This window comes from Thunnus albacares, chromosome 6 (genome assembly GCF_914725855.1).
Source record: "Thunnus albacares chromosome 6, fThuAlb1.1, whole genome shotgun sequence".
Lineage (NCBI taxonomy): Eukaryota > Metazoa > Chordata > Actinopteri > Scombriformes > Scombridae > Thunnus > Thunnus albacares.
The window spans coordinates 32,773,912-32,794,392 of NC_058111.1; the positions used below are offsets into that span (position 1 = coordinate 32,773,912).

The following is a 20,481-nucleotide window of genomic DNA, read 5'->3' on the forward strand; positions in this document are numbered from 1 at the left end:
GACTCACACCACACCTCCTATTTCTCATTTGAAAAGTTGGTATTGGAATTGTATTACTTTGTGGGCACAGGTTGAGACAGACACTAGTTTACAGCTAACAGCTGGCCATCCATCGGCTATTTCTTGTATAGTTTCCTTCCTTGTCTTTGGCGGTTAGCAGAGTAGACAGACTGATGAGCATGGACTGTGATGATGATACAAACTGCCCCTCGCATCTTTTCTAGCCCACCTTAGCAGTTGTGTCACACGCAAGGTAGTCTTGAGCTGTTAAACCTTTACTGAGACAAGGAACATGTTAGACTTTCCAGATGCCCAATAAAGTCACGTATATCCGGATGTGTTTTGCATTTTTATGCATGGAGTGACCAGTTATTATTCTTGTGGTATCACAAAGCTGTCTAAAGAGAGTTAAAGGGTATTGCATTGTATTAAAAGCTGTTATAAGCATTATAAGCTTCACACAGATATATATATTATTGCATTGTATCAGATTGTACAGGTATACCATAAACTGGTCTCTCAGTGTATTGTACATAGAGGACAAACAACAATATAAAATACAATAATAAAGTGCAAATGGCTAATTGGGTGTGTACAACAGCCATTGAGTTTCAAGTTTATAATCCAGATGCACTGGTGTGTGGAATCATTTTTGCTGTGATTGTGATAGATATAAAGTTGGTGGCAGTGTGGTGAACCAGTGTTGTCCAGGGTTTTACATATGAGGTCTCAGGTCACAGGAAGTACAACTCAGTCTACTCGGTCTGTGAAAACAGTGATGTCTTCTGCAGCTCTGGAGGAGCTTTGTCAAGTCTAAGAAAATAACCCTGATGATGTCATCAGGGTTATCTCAGGTTGAGTTTGGAGGCTAAAAATAACAGACAGTCTGTATTATGACCTGGGTGCGTGGTGTATGTGTGATTTTCCATACTCATACCAGTGGTCTAAGGATAGTTTTAGACCAGATTAACCAACATACAGACAGGTGGGTTTTGCCTACACCTAGTTCAGGTTGATGTAATGTAAAAATATGAACAAGACTTTTGGTTCCAGAGATCAGAGACTAACCACCAGGGACCAGGGAGTCACTTTGCCACACCTTTATGGTTATGTGTAAATGTATGATGGAAAACATATTTTGATTAAAGAATTATGTTTGTACCCTCATTTTCTACTGACCACTATTTTCTCCTTTATAAATGTCACTGTAGCACTGACAAAAGCACAAAACACGTTCAACAAACAAGGGTTTAATTTTACATAGAAAGTGTGCATTCTGTCAGGTTTCACAATGGCTATTTCCCACTAATTATAGTGTTATTGAGTCTGACTCATACAGCCGCTCAGATAGTATGCAGCTCATACACAAACAATACATTCAAAAATGTAAAAAAAAACAATCATTAGATGGCTATAGTCTGTTCATCTTTCAGTTCTTCTTCTTGGCTTTGGCTGATGTGCTTCCAGACTTGGAGGAGGGGTTGTATGTGGAGGACAGCAGCATGGTGAGGAGCAGCAGCACAGGCACCACCAGGTACGGAGCATATATGGAGACCAGCAGCCAGCGCTCCTGCAGGGTCTGGGGACCAGGGTGGGGTTTCGTAGGGAACTGATAAAACAGGATGTGGGCCAAGATCGGGATCAGTGTGGTGGCCACATGGGTGGAATACACGATGGCAGGAGTCCTGATCCACTTACAGCCACCTGGAAGACAAGAAATTAACAGTATGTCTTTAGCACAAAGAAGTTCCAAAACAAACTCTTAACAGTGAGGTTTGTAGGCTATCCACAGTACAGGAGACTGACTCTGGAAAAAGATGGGTTTTTTAAATCTATTTTTAAATGTCATTTTAATTGCTGTGAGCACCACAAATGAAAATACACTGACCTCTATTTAAAGTAGACTGTCTCATTTTCAAGGTGTTATCCAATATGGCTCCTCCACCACTCTGTACTTACATCACATTAAAAACAAGCTGAACTACTAGAGCAACAACTAGAGGAGATTGTCTTACTCCTAGAAGACAAAGTAGTTTTGACCATTTTGCTTTTACTGTCAGGGCCTCTCAGGATTGGAACAACTTACCTGCTATTCATTCTCCACAACATTAAGAGCCTGCTTCATTACAAATCAAACTTGTGAACACTACAACAGTGAGGCGTGTTTGCGTTGTTTGCTATTATTATGCTTAGTGTAAGAACTGCTCCTGCTTATCATTGGCTCTGTACATAATATACACACTTCACCAGGCCTACCATTATGTTGTCATGCTGTTGTTAATATAGTGTGTTGAAGAGCTATCTGTCTGGTCTGTATGTAGTGCAGACTCTTTATATCTGCATATTTTCACTGCTTTTATTGTTTGTATTTTCACTGCTTTTATTGATAACATTAATGTTTTCAACTATTGCCTGCAAAGGGAATACAAATGAAAATTAGCCTTTCTGGCTAACTCGGGCATATTTTCAGTAATGCTGTTAATAGCTGTCAAATAAAGAAAAAAAAGAAAAAGAAAAAAATACTGATTTGGAGTCAGAGAAGTCAGGGACAGTCATCTTGTCTATGAATGACTAATAAACCCCAAACTATCTGCATGATTACAAGTGAGAAAATATAAAAAGTAAAATTTTAATTTTATTTACCAGAATTTAATTGTCATTCGGTTCTCGTGTGAACATAGTACAAATCCAGGAGAGGTCAGTGTGAGCTAGTGTCCGTCTGTCCTGGCCTCTGACGTCACGCCAAACTCCATTACAAAAACTGTCAATTTAATACTGACCTGTTTATTGGTGAAAACAAATTAAAATATAACATTGTGAACTCCTTAATAACAAATAACTTACAGTCCCAAATGTCTCTTCGTGGTTCACCAAGATGTTTTCACTGATAGTAGAGTAATACTTTATTCACAGTCTACTTGCTAAGAAGTTTAAATGTACAGGGTAAGCTAGCACACTATGAGAATCAGTTCTTAATATGGACTCGTTATTTTAATTAGAGTTACTATGTGAGTGCCGAATTCAACACTGGGTCGTAAATATTCTAATAAGCCATTCATTCATGTTTATATGCGTGTTTTTCTGCGTCATTGAACATGGCAGCTTTAAAAATAGAGGTTTTTAAACAGGTAGTCAGTCACGACCACTCTGTAGGCAGGTGACACATTAACGGAACAGCTTTGACCACGCTCTGTGTTAACTGACCTTTTAGAAAAGCATATGCTGCAATAGGAAAGAAAGGTGTTTGAAACACAGCTTCGCAGAAAATAAAGGACTGGAACCACTGTGGAGGATCCAGCACCATCGGGTCTTTGAACTCCTCTGCATACCACTTCAGAAGCTCTTTCAGCTGGTGGAAAGAAAAATTCAGAGAGTAAAATGAACTGTCTCAAAGCCACAAAAACTTTTTAACTTTGTTTTATTGGCAAGCAGCGTATTTAGCCACCTTATTCGGTGTATTTTAGCTGGCAGCCTACTGGCACTTACCGGCTGAGGATACACATGTCCGGGTAGAAGAGCTTGTAAGTCAATGAATAATGTGATAGGAATGTGAGAGGCAAAATAGAAGAAAAATATGATTTCTAATAGACGAATGGCCATCATGTCTAACTTATTCAGACCAAACGACAGGTACGGGACAAGGTGGACCAAGTTTGAAGCAGTCGTGTGTCGTAGAAACGCGTGTTCCCAGGCTGGATCCTATTGGCTAACAGAGGGAAGAGGGGCGTTCCTAAACGCACCATCCATCCCACACAGAAGATATTGGACATGCTGCTTCAGGTGCTCCTCGTAAATGTGGGAATTACTACAGCGGCTGGTTTTGAAATGAAATCAACTGTAACCCTGTACAACCTTTGATTAAATATTTCTTGTATAGTTTTTTCCCCCTCAACATTATTATGTACTTTTTGTATGTATGGCAAACACTTTTATATCTTGAGTTGAGCTGTTATTTTTATCCTGCTTCTAGGACCTTGCTGAAATAATGTCCACATAGCCCTGACATTATGTTATATATGTTCTTGATTTCATAAAGTTTTAAGATAGGATAATAAATAATTTAAAAGGAAAAAAATCTATCAAAAGAGAAAATAAATAAGTAAGTAATAATAATTATTAGATAAATAAATGCAAAAATGTGGATTTATTTTATTCTACTGTATAGAGGTTGTTTTTTTTTTACTGTACTGCTGTAGTCCAATGAAAAAGCAGATATCACATATAAAATGTATGTTTTAATGGATTTATATAAAAATAGACTGTACATGATTAAAGAATGAACAATACTTAAGTTAAAGTATAAAAATAGAAGATAACTGATATTTTACAATGCCAAACAACATATTCATTTTTTTTTATCATGCACATGTGATCATCTCACAGTAGTCATATTTCATACAGCACTTGAAAGGCTGCCACCCAGCAGATAAATGTAGCCTAAAAATAATGTTTTAAAATGTTCAAAATACTGCCTGATCTGCTGTCTTGATAGAGTTATTTAGATGGTAGCTCTGTCTTCCATGGTGACACTGGAAGCTCGCAGACATTGAGCTTCATTGTATTCAGTGTCTTCTTTCACCAACATCTGCGGACTCTCAACATCCACATAATCCTGCAATGAAGAGCTTTTATTAAATCACTTGGAAATTTTCATTAAAAAAAAAATCATAACTGCAATCTACTGTTTGTCCAACTGCAGTAACAAAACTGTGGTTCGTTAAAAAAAGATCAAATAATATCCACTCACATACAAGACGTGATGTTTTACTTTTCCATTCAGTGTGGGGGTACATTTTGATAGTTAGTCACTGAACATAGAAAGAGTTCTAATGACAGAAACTCAAACTTCACCCACACTGTTTGACTGACAAGTCATTTCATTAGAAACATCACAGCAGTAAGTGTTTAAAATGAACAGGCGTATTCAAAAATACCCTCTAGGAAATGCACCAGAATTATAGAATAATCTCTACACATGCATGATACATGATATGACTTTACTCATGCTTGTTAAGTCATATGACTTTAAATCCAGCAGCTGTGAGCTACATATCATTGATTCAGGTTGAGACTATTTTTGGTTCCAGTTCACAAGAAAGAATTTTGTTTTGTTCATTTTTACAGATTAATACAAGGAAAGAATATAAAAGACAAAGAAGCAATGACATACCTTTAAAAGAGCAAAATATAATTATACAAATGATTTCAAAGATTAGAGTGGCCTGCTGTTGCTTACCGCATCGCTTTCTATGATGTTCTCCAGCATGCGGACAATGTCTGTGAATGAGGGTCTCAGAGTGTACGGCTCCTGCCAACAGTCTTGCATGACATGAAGTCTGTGAGGTTTACAAATACAAGAGCTTCATCATGTTTTGTACTAATTGAAAACAAATATCCTATAAATGACTCAAAGTCTTAATGTAAGAAAAAGCTTTTTAGTTTATGTTATACTATACCTGGAAATAGAAAGAAATGATTAATTATCAAACACTAGATTTAGATTGATCTTTAAGGTCCTTTCTGTCTTTTTATTAAAAGTCTAATTGTTCATTGATCTGTCAAAAGGTATACCTCTGATATCACAGAATTTATTTCCCCAGATTACATGTATAGAGAAGAAATAATGCAATAAAAATGTTCCATAATGAGCTGCATATCATTAGATATTGATTTTTACTGTCACATTATGTTACAAAAAGTGTTTCCACCCTGCAAAAAACACAGCTTACTTACAGCATGTTTTTTTGGATTTCTTGGACATGAAAAGAATCATGTTACCTTACAGAATATTAATGTGGAAAATGATAGAGCTTAAAAATCCAATATATAAAATCCTCTTGTATACATTGGAAGACATTGCTTTAGGTGTTATATATTATGTGTTATTACAGAACAGACTATCAAGTCTTTCTCTAAACACTGTTTTAGAAATGAGACAAAACATTTTTACTCACATCTCTTGTCTACAGCCTTCAGGGTTTGTGTTCTTATGGCCGATACAGATGTGGTACACCACTGCCTCTGATGTCTCCAGGTTCGGGTATGGTAATGTACCTGAAAATGTCATATTCACATATGAGTTATGCTGCAAAATAAAACAAACCTAACCTGATGACATTTTGTATCCATTAAACAAACTTTTATTGTCTGTTTAAATGCATTTTCTCACTCAAGCTATCTTTTGAAACTTACAGTGTATTTTAATTTCAAACTGTTTTGCAAGATTTAGCCTTTGTCATATGGTCACATGTGAGTTCCACCATTATTACAACCAATATCCAGTGTTTGTCAGTTTTAATCATATATCCAGACTAATGGCCAATGATGTTTTGTTGTGGTAGGGAATACAAAATTACTATTACTGAACAACTAAAGGAGAAACTCAAAGACACAAAGAAAAAAATCTTTGCAGCTATACCTGTGATCCAAGACCAGCACACCATCCAATAATCCAGTTTATAACCAACATCAGCCTCTTATATTTGTCTAGCCGTAAACAGTTTGTGCCACATCTGTTATTACCTGAGTTACCAACTCACCAAACATCTGCATCTCCCACAGCACAATGCCAAAAGCCCACACGTCTCCCTTGAAGCTGTAATAGTTGCTCTTGAAGTACTCAGGGGGATACCAGCGCAGCGGCACACGTTGCTGTACAAGTACAATGGAAAATGTGATTTTACACTCAGCAGTATAACCTGTAAATACGAATCACCAGCTCATTCAAACTGAAACCCACACCACAGACTATCAGAGATAAACATGTCATTTTAAAATGATTCATGACATCAGTATGCTGTGTGACTGGTAATTGTAATATATTGGTATGATGTTAGTAAAGTAAAGGGCTCATGGTGGAAATTCTAGGTAACTCTGATACTGTTACCGTTGGTCTTTCTCTACACCAAGACCACACGTCTGCAACATTTCCTGTTGCAGAGAATGAGATACACAAGATACACACAGCTGACCACACACACACACATGCACGACACATGAGAGAAAATAGTCACCCGGTGTCACAAGTTGTGGTAGAAGCTCATACATTTTTACCAAATGCTACAAGTGTGTATAGCAATGATAAGAAATGGAAATCACAAGAGGTGTGACCAAAAACTGACACAGAGTGTGGTCGAAAATGACCAAAAGATTTGACGAAAGTGGCTGAACGTGTAATAAAAAGGAATGTGGCATAAGGTTTGGCTATAAGTGGCACAAGACACATTTTGTGCACATAATGCATTTTGTGCCAAAACAGTGAAGCACATGGCACTTGGTATTCTAAAGTATGCACATTTAAATATATGAAAAATCAAGTTACAATTTGGATGTACTGTTATCTGCTTAGTTATTAGGGTTGTCAGACATGACATCTTGATCTTTTAGGAAAACTGAAATCTCATCATGAACAACTCTGACTGAGTGTGTGTGTGTGTGTGTGTTGATATCGTCTGACCCGTGGGTTTCCCCAGCGGCTGCTGCGGCGGCTCTTCATGTGTGTTAAGTCTCTGGCCAGGCCGAACTCTGCCACTTTGACCTCCCACGGAAACTTATTGACCATGATGTTCCTCAGAGCCAAGTCACAGTGCACAATCTGCAGCACAAACCACATGACACTGTTTAACAAAGGTCTTTCATGTGTGTGTGAAAAGACATTTTGGAATTCTTAAGTTAGATATGTGTGGTAACATATCATTATTCATCATCCTACAGCTGAGTGCTTAATAACACATTTTTACCATTTTGGAGCGCAGGTGCTGCATGGCCAGAGCGATGTGGTAGGAGGCGATGGTGAGGAGGCTCTGCAGCTCAGGGTCTGCACTCAGGTGGACTTTGTTGGTTTGCAGGAAGGTCCTCAGAGTGCCGCAGCTCACATACTCCATGATGAGAACGTAAGGCTCTGCACAAAGCAAAACACACTCATAGAAAGAGGGGTTTACAAGGTGGCACATGTCCAAGGTTTCATTGACTTCCATCTATTATCTTCTAACCAGGAGCACTGTACTGTAGTACAGAACAGTGGTTACAAGCTACTCTCTCTCCTTCCTTACAGCCAATAGGAGCCAGTTTCAACAGTTGCATCCTTTAACCTGTTTATGTTGAATTGTATCTCACCCTCAGTGGTGTTCCAGTCCAGTAACTGGAGGATGTTTTTGTGGTGCACCAGTTTCCTCATGATGGCAACTTCTGTGTTCACATGCTTGGGACGGACACCTGCGGGGAGAAGACACAAAACATCAAATCAAAGCTGTACTAAATACTTTTCATCTGAATCTAAGAAGACTTTTAAGTCCTAATGCGGCAAAACGTGATTTCTGAGGTCCTGGTTAAGGTTGGGGGTAAGGTGTGAACTGTGGTTAGGCTAAGATTAGGATTAGACATAAACTGGTTATGGTTATGGTTATGGTTATGGTTAGGATTAGGGTTAGGCTGTACAAAATGAATGGAGTCAATGCAAGGTCCTAACAAGGATAGCTGCGCAAATTTGTGTGTGTGTATGAGGGAGTATGCTTTAAGTCATTTTCAGGGACACACACAGACTTAACACCAGTTGATTGGAGACAGCTTCAGACAAAAGTCATGTCCCCAATTAGTAAAATACTGATTTTCGGGTCAGTGGTTAAGGTTAGGATTACGTTATGGTTAGTGTTAGATTAAGGTTAGGGTCAGGGTACGTCTCCAGGAAATGAATGCAAGTCTATGTAAATACCCCAAAAGTGACTTAAGTAAGATTGTGTGTGTGTGTGTGTGTGTGTGTGTGTGTGTGTGTGTGTGTGTGTGTGTGTGTGTGTGTGTGTGTGTGTGTGTGTGTGTGTGTGTGTGTGTGATTTCATCACATGTTTGCAGTTTAGAACACAGTTGAAGACGTTTTTGTACTTGGATTACTGTAATCCATGAACATGTGCAATGGCAGGTCTGGAGAAACTGTGTAGTTTGGTTTGGGTTTTGTGGGAAATGCAGGAATGACTGACATCCTAGATACTGGAACTACTTTCTTTCAATGAGATAATCCTTATGAAAGCTGTTGTCAGCATGCTCTGTGGATTATCCAGAGTAACATCCAAACTGCTTCCAAAAATGTCGTTTTTCAAACACTTCCATTGTACTGAACTGGCTGCAGAAAAATCACAAGCAGATATCTCACAACCTCACCACATAAAATCAAACTTATCTGCAGTCCAGACATTTCTTGGGTTGTGTGATTATAGATGTTCATTTGTAATTTAGGTGAAATGGTTAGTAAGATTAAGAAATGAGTAAGACTAGAGGAGGAAATGTCAAACAATAGAATGCTGGAAATACCTCTGTATTTCTATTTGGGTTCAAGGTAAATTTTGTAATGAAGACACATTTGAAAAATGTCTGTTTAGGTGCCATTTAAAAAGTAAGAAAAAGAAAGAAAAGTTAGCCGCAGCATGGCTGAGTGCAGGGGAGGAAGGAGGTGGGCTGAATGTTTTTTTCTTCACATTTTCACTCACACTTTCCTACCACAGCCTCAACACTCTAAAGTAAAGAAGTATTTGGCAATTTGTCATTTGACTCTTATTTCACTTTGCAAATACAACTATATACAAATGAAAAGAATGAGAAGCTCAAATTACATTTTGCACATAACATAGTTATGCTATTTCACTACGATGGCTGAGTCCTGTTTAAAACTAAAGTTTGTAAAATTTAACTTTTAATTTAGCGTCCTCAAAACTGAACTTTAACAAGAAAAATATGGTTTTATGCAACTTACAAAACAATAAACTGGTTATTGTATAACATATATACTAATGTACATTTGAGTGTCTATTGAGGGTGTAGCCGGGATATAAATTCTATTAATCTGATATATAATTTGGACAAATCTAATGTCAATTTTTATTCATTTTGAATGTAAATTATCCTCATGACTAGTGAAACAGCAGCTCAGTAAGGCCTGTTTACTACCATTTACTTTGGCTTCTGTTTACTGTTTTTTTTTTCTTTTACTTTTTACTCAAAAACTGAGATTATTTCTGCCTCAAAGAAAACTTTGTAAACCTGCAACGGACATTTGAAATGTAAAATATGCACCTTCTTTGCTGATCTTGCAGGTGAACAAGCTGTGGCCTTTACACGTCCCTCTGGTCATCCTGGCCTGGTAGAAGACGCCCTCCTTCCCTGCTTTGATCAGCAGCAGCAGGTTCAGGTCTGACTTGGTGAAACGAGGACCCTTGGATGGATGACATGAAATATTCTTGTGAGGTGACTTTTCAGCAGTGGGCTACAGCAGGACATTGAGAAGACATTTGTAAACCAAAAACAATCCTAGATGAAGTCATAAACTTAAAGCTGCATTGCACCGGAACTGAGTTATTTTAGCTCTAACATGAGTTGCAGTGATGATATCTATGGCAGAAAAGAGACATGATTAGCATTAACACTGTACATCCACACCAGTGACATGACACAGATAGAGCATGTGTCACATGTACAGTTAACATTCAGTATAGCCTATCTTGCATGTGAGATTTCATCTGCTATGTCCTCTAAAAAAAAAAAGTGCTTCTAAAATAGGTCAAATATCAGGAAATATGTCTACATTGGTGTATATAATCGTGATGACATGAGGTACCTGCTGCAGGCCTCTCCACAGCCTCCTGGAGGACAACCTGACTGTGCTTCTCTGATGCAGGGGAGTTTGGGGAGGAGGCTCCTCGTCCTCCTTCTCCTCCACTGCTGGCACCACCCTCAAAGGTATGATGGAGGCTTCCAGCTGAGGAACAGCACCAAGCAACAGCTTGTTCCCTTGCAGCCCTCGAATGGTACGGACCAAAGAGCGATATCTGCGAGATAAAGTAATGTTCACTGTACAGTAAAACACATCCACACATTCCAACACAAGCTCAAGGCAGCTGTGCCAGAGGGTCATGATGTATCCAGAAAAAGGATTGTTTGTCTGGTCTTAGTTATTTTATCATAACTCCTGTAAATCAGAACATCTAGCTGGCATGCATCATCCTCTGTGGACCATGAATGTCTGTAGAGAGTTTCATGGTAGTCCATCTGATGGTTGTTGAGATTTTTCAGTCTGGACCGAAGTGGGGGACCAACATTGTCATCCATAGAGTGTTGCTGCTAGCATGGCTAAGATGCTGACTAAACCCTGAAGGTCATCTTACAGCATACATAAAACTGAATGGTGAGTAAATGGAAATGATGTGGCACAAAGTGGAATAAAATCATGTAAAACAAATGTGACACGATATAGGCTTATGTGAAATTTGCATAAAATTGAGTCTGATTTCACACAAAATTAAGAATCATTCTGTATGAAATAAAATACTTAAGAATCAGACAATATAACCACAACATCTTTGGTTTGATTTTGATCAGTGACCGTTCACACATCATCCCTCTCTCTCCCCATGCTTCCTGTCTGTCAATAAAGACTAAAAAAAATTTAAAAAATAAATAAAATACTTGTATTTTGTACAATAAAGTCAGAGACAAAACTTTTAAATATTATTATATAATAACATAATATATATTATTTGCCACACTGAAGCTACATTGTTGTTGGGTGGATGATATTTTAAACTTTGCTATTCTTAGAAGCTCACCACTAGTGTGATGAAGTTTGGCCTGAGGTAAAGCTGGAACTTTGACATGACAGGAAAACCAACACTGGGTGTAACTAACAGTATTTATGATGGCTGGACTCCAGTGAAATGTGTCAGTTCCAGGAACCAGGTACAGTCCACGCTGACCCAGTTATCACATGTTATCAGTTACACTTGTGCTTTACCTGCTGTGACAAGTTAACTCTGCTGTAAAAAAGGCTATTTTTTTGTGAAAAACGAAGCCATCAGTTTACAGGGTATTGCATCTTGTATGACTGATTCTCAGTCAAACAGGAACATCCGGAAACACAAAGATTACTGTGCTTTCTGCTTTAGTCTTAAAGATGTTTCACTGCGTGCTCTCAGCTGATAAAAATCAATTTTACACATAAATCTTGCCGAGTGGAGCTTTAACTTAACCAGAACGGTAGAGCTCAGACTGTCTAGTAAAGCACAATTCAGCCTCTCTGACTTACTTTTTTAAATACACGACCCCCAGCAGTGCGAACACCAGGACGGTGAAGCAGAGGACCCCTATGAGGACGTAGACCAGCGGGTTCAGGTGCCAACATTCTGAAAGACCAAACATGTCAGAAACAGTCAGCTCCAAATGCTATCAGTATGTGTCAGTAAATGTTACCTGCGAAGTCCAAGAACTCACCTGAGTAGGAATTGTCAGAGGTGGAATTACAAAACATCGTGTCATCTACTCAGTGAAGCAGGTAAAAGATCATAACTTCAATCTGGAGGGTGATATTGTAGCATTGAAAATAATATCAGTCATCCAAAGAAAGGGGAAACACAACTGGCTGAGCTGTAGGGAGAATATTAATCAAACTTAATCCAAACTAAACAAATGGGACGGGAGAAGATTACAATATGACAATATTAAAAGTAAAATACTAACTTTGTAGCACAGTTTGATGTAAAATCGGACCTACGGCCGTCTCATCTTGTCAAACCTGAAGCCCCAAACACAGAGAACACACAGTAAGCGAGGCAGTAAGCTCATACAGTTCATAAAATGCTCTATGATCAAATAAAACAGCCTTACCTGTGTTCTCTGATGACCACGAGCTTGATAAAGTCCACTGAATGACTCTTCACTGACTGTGATGCTGACCAGAAACCCTCCAGAGAAGTTCAATCAAAGCAACCTTTATTTTGTTTGCAGTACATGAAAATGCTAAAAAAAAAAAACCTTCAAGAACTGAACCATGTGTTCTGTAAACCTCTAACCTTTCTTTATTGTCACCGGCAGGAGCTCTCATCGCTTGTAGACCACAACATAAGCAGAGGAAATGAACAGAAGTAGCAGGTGGTTTGAGCTGCATGATGCTCCAACACTCTGTTTGATGTTCAGTATGAGTGTCACTCCGCTAAACACGCTACACAATGGTCATATGAATTCACCCAAACTTTAAAGTTTGCATTAATAGACAGTTGCACTGATCATTTTAGTCAGTTTACCAAATGTTTTCAACCAAAACTTTCAAGAATTTTTAAAATCTATTTCATTTTTATGAAACTCTGCAAGCAAAAAAAAAGCACACGTGAAATATTTCCTGATATTTTGTTCATATTTAACCCTCCACTGACTGGATTTCATTGCCCTATGACTGGTGGTGTATTAAGTATTCCTTTCTTTAGAAAAGGTAATAACACCACGGTGTCAAAAACACTCAATTTTTGACATATTCCACTTTAAATAGAAGCATATATTCTGCAGATCCCCTGTCATTGTTATATCATTACAGATTTATTTCACTGGATTATTATTAATAACTAATACATTAACATGTAAGCAGCATTTTAACACTGTAGGTGGTCGAGATGGAGCTAATTTTAAATACTTCATATACGCTTGGGTAGTTTAATGTAATATAACAATGCATCTTATTTACATGTTCATCATAGGTTTTTAAATTTTTAATGAGAAAACCAACTAATAACTAATAATTGTAGTGGAGAGCACTGTATCAAGTCTAAAAAGTAAAAGTACCTCAAAAATGTACTTAAGTAAATACATTTTGTTCCTTTTGCTCAATAACAAAATTTAAATTTAAGGTACAGCTGATTGTTTTTGCAGTTTAGACTCTATCGGAGCAGCTGATTGGCTAAACCTTACACCGTAGAATCAATTGATATAAAAAGTGACCATACAATTAAATTACTAACTACAAAAAAGAAGTTGATTTAGTGCTAGGTCGCTCTTTAAACCAGAGCTAACTACAGAATCCACCAACAGAAAACAGCTATCATCCAAATTCCTAAACCAACAGTTTGACTGGTATGACTACCAGTCAGTCTCTATGGCCCTGCATCTGTGGCTTGAGGAACTAAAACATGGCAGTATGTCAGTCAGGATAAGATGAAGGGGGAAGAGGTCGAACTCCTTCACATGGTGTGAAGATAGAAATAAATATCTATTTCAGAAGCAGAGTTTGCTTTGGGGAAGTTGCTGCAGAGACCCTGCATGTGGTTTCCTCTCTTATCTGCACACAGGCTCACTGCAGCAACAGTACATCTTACTCTGCAACAAGGAACGTGAGCATGCTGACATGATGTGTATGATATTTTGGTTTCATGTTTACCATGGTCCCCAACTCAGTTTAGTGTGTTAGCATTAGCTAATTAGCACTAGAACAGAAAATACAGCTGTGGCTGATGGGAATGTGATTAGTTTTGTGGGTATTTGGTCAGAGACAATATCAGTCAGAGACACTTAAATGATTTAACCTTTCATAGCACTTATACAGATTAAAATAGTAAATGGACTGTACTTGTATAGCGTCCGATCACTCAAAGCGCTTTTACACTATGAATCACTTTCGCCCATTCATAGACTGAATGGGCACAGGTGCTACCATGCAAGGTCCCAACCTGCCCATCAGAGGAACTCTAATCATTCACACACGTTAAGTATCTTGCACAAGGACACATTGACATGCGGACTGGAGGAGCTGGGAATCGAACCGCTGACCTTCCGATTAGTGGCGCTCTACCTCCTGAGCCACAGTCAGTCAGGTGGGAAGAGCTCTGATACAGAAGAACACAAGCAGTAAGGGTTCTGCTGGAGGAATCAATCCCTCCTTATAACATACATGAATCCAAAATACCAAAAATATAACACATAACAGGTTTTAGGTGGTGGAGGGAGCTGCGACAGTATACAGCACTGACATGACAGCGTCAGCAGAGTCATTGCAAGAAGTGTCAGATTATAACATACAACTGCAGGAATGAGTTCATCAGAATTTAGGAAGATCTGAAGTGTAGTTGCCTTCAGCTTCACCTGTGTCAAGTGTTGTGTAATAAATAATCACATTACTGAAAATTATAGTTTAATAATGTTCTACAGTGAAAGCAAGTCCAACATTGTGGTTGTGGCATTGTTGTACACCTGCATGAATATGATTGGACATTACTAATCAGCTGGTAGCCAAGCAGCTGAAGCAAGTGTGACTTCAGTGCTCTACCTGAACTAACTTGAAGGTCCATGTGTTGGACAAGTGGAATCTTTGACCCGCTGCATTCCTCAGGACACAAATAACAACACATTTCAGCCTGGTGTCGTCTTTTTTTCCTCTGCAGAATTTAATTTGTTGCTTGGGTATTTGTTACAGATCAACAGGTATCACTCCATATACAACTACAAGTACAGTATTTTGTACAGTTCATATTCAAATACATAGTTTTCATTGGCTTATTTACAAAACATTTTTTTATGTACATGTTTTCATGTCAGTGCAATGTCACTTTCTTTCAACAAACACCTTTACAAAAAAAAAAAGTTCTTTAAATTAATCTGGTTCAGATCTGACAGAAATGAACTTAAATAAAAAGAGGCTACAGACACTGACAGACAGCTCAGTAGTAGATTGCACCGCCTGCGACACTCGGACTAGTCTTTTTTTGTGGGTGTTTGTGGTCAGGGTCGGGGTTTTGAGAGAGGGGCAGGGTTTACGCCCTGTGGTTCACAGGATCAGTGTTTGCCCAATTTCAGATGGGCAGAAAAATTGTTGTGCCTGGTTTAAGAATATTGTGCTGAAATTAACCCCAACATTAATTTGTATTTTTTTCTAATACAGTTTAAGCTACAGGTGCAGTAAGCTTAGCACCACACAAGTAGTTGTTAGAGGGCACATTCACAGCCAAAAAAAAAAAAAAGGTTGACAGCTATTGCACCTTTAAACATTACAAACTGGGTTCTAAAGAGACAAATCCTTAGTAAAATCTTCCCTTTGAGCCATATGATGACATTTCAAGCACGGAGACAAACCGGACATCGTCTACAGCTCTGTGGAAAGGCAGGAGGGTGGAGGGAGAAAAAAAGAAGAGTGGAGCAGGCAAACATAAATAGCACTCAACTGTACATTTCCATTTGTTCAACAAACGTACTCTTTGCAAAGGAAAATAAAGTTTCTTTCAGTGACAGATATTTCTCCAAATACATCCACAAAGACTGCCTTCTCCTCATAAATACAGCAGCTAAAAGAAAGGGGTGAACACAGAGATTCATCTCCTGTAGAAGACAAAGTCTGCTGTGTGTTCACAGTGATTAGACTGAGCTCCACACACGCTGCTACACACCAGACACGAAGCTCTGCCGCTCGACTCCACACGTTTCAAACTAACCGCAACAGCCACGTCAAGTAGCCAAACCTTCAGATAAAAAAGGAGGAACGAGCAATGTGGAATTTTGATTTTCCGTGATCTTAACGTCGGATCCAGTGAAGTGAAGCTTTTACAGATCTGAAAACAGTCCAGACACATACTGAAGCTCTCAACAGGATTCCACAGGCTTTGGTTACTTTCAAAAACATAAAGAGTAAACTTCAACCATCTGATATCAGCGGGTCTGTTCATGGGGACTGCAGCTTCGGAAACACTTTACTTTAAGGGTCCCTGAATTCACAACAACTTTCAAAGAAGTTCCCTGGAAAGAGGCACTAATTCAAGGTAAAACAGACAAAGTTTTGAAACAGTCTCTAGAGTTAAGTTCAGGTTATAAACAGTTGTTTCCAAAAGAACTGCTGTATTTAAACCAAAGTAGATGTTCATTCATTATTAATTTGCTATACTTTCCAATTATTTTCAAATATTTGCCTTTTAGCCAAATTCCATAAATTGCAGGTGTGCAATTTTAACACCATCTCCATTTTCCCTATAATTAGTACCAACCTGCATACTCCTTTCCAGGGACTATCTATGGTTACATATTTGTTACTTTTTACCAATTATAGGAAACTATGGGAACCATCAGAGCTGGATTTTCAGTTTTCAGTATTCCAATAAGAGTTCCCCGTGGCAACAATGAGCTGTAGGCCCTTACAGATCCCCCCCCACTTCTTTCCAATCTTTGTGCATTGTTTGTGTACCTTCTTGCCTTAAAGTACTATTTAAGTACAGTGCTCAAGGCAAGCAACACATGGCAGCTTCATTATATTCTCATTTGTCTTCAATTGATGAATAATTTACTTAAGAATATGCATCAAATAACCAAACTATCAAGTGACATATTAAAGATATTAAAACTAGATTTTGACACATGCTTCCTCAACATGTCATGGCCTCAGGTTTTGGTAAAAAAATACAGGAGCTGACTTAAAGAGCAACTTAACAACTGAAAATCTTATTTTAGATGAGCTCCACTGGTGTCAACACACTGTGACATCACTGATGGGTGAGGTTACAGGTGCAACAGAGCACACTTTTGACCACACCCTGAACCAGATCGTTTAATCAGAGAGGCTAGTGTTAAAAATATTCTTTTAGGGTCTCATTATTTCATTTTATGAATGGTACAGATTTGTACCATTTTTATTTGTATTATTCAAATGACAAAGAACCATACAGTGAACATCAGCCCCCTGAAAGCGAGGGGCTCCAGGGCAGTTGGTGACCCCGCCGTGAGACCCGTAAAATTAAGTGTTACCAAAGTTTCCACAGATATTCAGCAGGACGTCATTCTTAAAGTCATGTTTCTATGGAGACACCTTGAGGTGCACATCTATTTATGGCAATGTGGAGATGTTTTACGAGTGGCATCTAAATGACATGTTAAAATGACAGGTAAAAATCTTCTCTTTTTTTGACTACATTTAAGAGTTCCCCCGAAACATTTTCTGCTTTCTTGCTGGGGAGGATATGAACATCAGTTCAACAGCTGAAGAGAACTGCAGCAGGTAAAAGGTGCGTGTTGCAACATCGCTGTGAAGATAAGCTCGATGCTTCTGGGCTTTAAGTTAAATATTCACTCATGAAGACCTGAAGCGGCTTCATTTTCTTACAATATGACTAAAGATCTGGAGGTCTGCCTTATGAAAAAAAAAAAAAAATCCTGACAATAAAACAAATCTTTTATAAAACAATGCATTTGCAGAATCAAAAAAAAAAAAAGAAGTATTAAACATATACTGTATATTATTCTTTAAGCATCTCTCTTTTGAAATCAAGATTCATACTCAAAGCTTGTGTTTAGTTGCGGGTACACACAGGTCAACATTGCACAAATCTCTCTGATATTTGGCAGCTGAGGGATGGAGCACAGTTTTGGCAAAAAAAAATGCCTAATTTCATGTGGACATCAGGACCTTTGAGTGTCCTCGAGAGATTAGAGAGATTTTTTGGGGGGCTTTCCTGAAATGTGTGTACCATGTCTCCTACACTGGAAGGAAGCATTTAATTATTATTATTATTAATACTGTCACAGATTTTTAGGGTACTTTTGGCCGACAGATTGCAGGAATCGATGAGGTAGCGTATGATTTATGTTTTTCCCTAGTGACACTATCGCTAATAAAACCTTTGGAGAACCATTTCTAAAAAGCTTGTCACAGTATCCGACAGACTAGATACCACGTTTCAACATTATGTTGACCTGTGGCATCAGATGTGACACCAACGCACAGGTTCTTTAACTCATGGGCCGTGTTTACACTTGCATTTAAAACTCAATCTGTATCGAATCACTGGCCTCATATTTACACCTGGAATTAAGTCTGTGGTCGAATTTTTTTTGTGTGTTTTTCCTTCTTCAGGCTCAGATCTCACTTTAACTCCAGGTGTAAAAGTTTCATTCTGACATCACAAGTGATAAATGCATAATAACAAAGCAACATCACTTCATGACTTGGCCATACTGGCATACATTCAGAGATGCGTGAGTATGCAAGTATATGTTACATGTATGTGATGGCGGGGGGGAGGGGGGGTTGTTCACAGGAGGGGGTGGAGTGGGGTTTGTTTTGTTGGGCTCAGCAAAGTGCACCAGTTTAGTGCTTTCACTGGGGCTTCATTGTTGTCTTGGCAAACATTTGCACTAAATCCATGTTTAAATGTTTTAAATGTTTAAAGTGTAGAAAGTGCTGCGACGCATCCCTAAAGACAAGAGAGCACAGTCTGGACTCTAGTCGTTAGCAGTTTGTGATAATTCTTCAGAATGATCAGAGCGTCTGGTGCTTCGGGAGCAGGAGAGCGGGTGTAGTGCTGGCTGATGGAAGACGAGGTGCAGGTCACTGGAGGACACAGTATTTCTTGTAGTCGGACTCAAAGTCTTCATCCATGCTACTGGTGTCGGCCATCTTTTTGCCATCGATCTTTGGCAGGAACTGGGAGTAGTCGACTCCCTGCTGCTCATAGAAGAGGATGTAGGCCGAGTCGGTGTCGATCTCTTCAGAGTGCACTTCCTTTAAATTCAAAACAAAGTGGTTCTTTGATTAACATTTCATAATATTTGAGACAATTTTGTAGAACATTAAAAGCTGATTTAAGGGACAAGGCTGGTGATGTTCTATACTTCATCTATTGTCAACAAATCCCATTAAAAGCAACAATGACCTGACCTACTATCAAGTATTTTGTGTGTATTAAAGCCTGATGTATCTTATTCCTCTGTGCCATAGAGCTACAAACTATTAAACACAGTGAGTCACACTGTTGCACTGAGTAACATGTTCCTTCATTATCATGAACACACAGTTTATTTTGACCCAATCCCACACACACACACCGTCCTACTGCAGGAAACACTCTTAACCAAATATATATTCATTAGCAGCTGAAATACTGTAGCACCCAGCCACTACATTATTTACTCCCGTCTGATGAATGTTTCCAAAAAAATTACAGGAAATTAATGAGCCTTTTTAAAAACTCAACTTTATATTTGTCAGCTGTTTTTAAAGATTCACACCTTCAGTAGTAACCAGTGGGCTGAATGCCAGACACAAGGTAGCAAAGTGAGAAATTGTTGGTTGTTAATATCTTACAAATATCAAAATAATGTTATAAATAGAATGAATGATTAGAATTTTTATTTTCTGTTATCTCATCATCCCATTAGTTGGATGTTTAAAAGTACAGAGTGATGACATTTAAACAAATGCTTGTGTAACGGACAGCTGCATCTGAAACAAGCTGCAGCCCCCCTGAATGTACTCAGGAAACACGGGGGAGCTGGTGAACTTTGTTTGGTTAATGAAGAGCTGTAGCATTTATTTTCTCACAAACTGGAGCTCATACTGAACATTCACCACAGTGCTAACTGCTAACCTGACTCTGTTCTGAGGTCGAGCACATTTGCCGTCTCTCTCTCTCTCGCCTCACACACTCCCAACTGAACGCTCACAATGAAGCTGAGCTGTTTTCAGACTTATTTCTGTTTAGTTTAGTTTTGTCCTGTATCATGTTGGCTGAAGCCAAAGTGTGCCCATATGACCAACAAAACATTTCTTTTTTTCTGTACCAGCTTATTCTAATCTGAACCTACTTCCAGTTGCATTTCTGAGTGGTTTAGCCTGCACTGGACACGTACGGTTAATTGTATCACTTTGAACTACAGATGGAACTTTAAAGGGGTAAATTGGTTTATGTGTATGAAGGAAAT

General features: G+C 38.5%; 3 protein-coding genes across 11 annotated transcripts in view; all 3 read right to left on the reverse strand.

Annotated features, from left to right (window-relative positions):
* Positions 1-1,234: 1,234 nt before the first annotated feature.
* tmem97 (transmembrane protein 97) lies at positions 1,235-4,043 on the reverse strand. The gene is made up of 3 exons (XM_044354237.1): positions 3,487-4,043; positions 3,205-3,349; positions 1,235-1,704 (listed from the first exon to the last, which is right to left on the reverse strand). The coding sequence occupies exons 1-3, from the start codon at positions 3,601-3,603 to the stop codon at positions 1,430-1,432; spliced, it is 537 nt and encodes a 178-aa protein (XP_044210172.1). The 5' UTR covers positions 3,604-4,043; the 3' UTR covers positions 1,235-1,429.
* Positions 4,044-4,215: 172 nt separating this feature from the next.
* On the reverse strand, positions 4,216-12,873 carry si:ch211-167j9.5 (tyrosine kinase receptor Cad96Ca). The gene is made up of 13 exons (XM_044354385.1): positions 12,646-12,873; positions 12,499-12,553; positions 12,253-12,334; positions 12,068-12,164; positions 10,604-10,814; positions 10,063-10,201; positions 8,116-8,214; positions 7,740-7,900; positions 7,457-7,594; positions 6,540-6,651; positions 5,955-6,054; positions 5,237-5,336; positions 4,216-4,612 (listed from the first exon to the last, which is right to left on the reverse strand). The coding sequence occupies exons 3-13, from the start codon at positions 12,287-12,289 to the stop codon at positions 4,499-4,501; spliced, it is 1,308 nt and encodes a 435-aa protein (XP_044210320.1). The 5' UTR covers positions 12,290-12,334; positions 12,499-12,553; positions 12,646-12,873; the 3' UTR covers positions 4,216-4,498.
* Positions 12,874-15,164: 2,291 nt separating this feature from the next.
* usp32 (ubiquitin specific peptidase 32) overlaps positions 15,165-20,481 on the reverse strand; it is a 66,410-nt gene continuing 61,093 nt past the window's right edge. For all 9 annotated transcript variants that reach the window (XM_044353404.1, XM_044353399.1, XM_044353402.1 and 6 more), the window contains exon 34: positions 15,165-19,282. In XM_044353404.1, the coding sequence (XP_044209339.1) occupies positions 19,109-19,282 (174 nt within the window). In that variant the 3' untranslated portion in view covers positions 15,165-19,108. The remainder of the gene's footprint in view (positions 19,283-20,481) is intronic.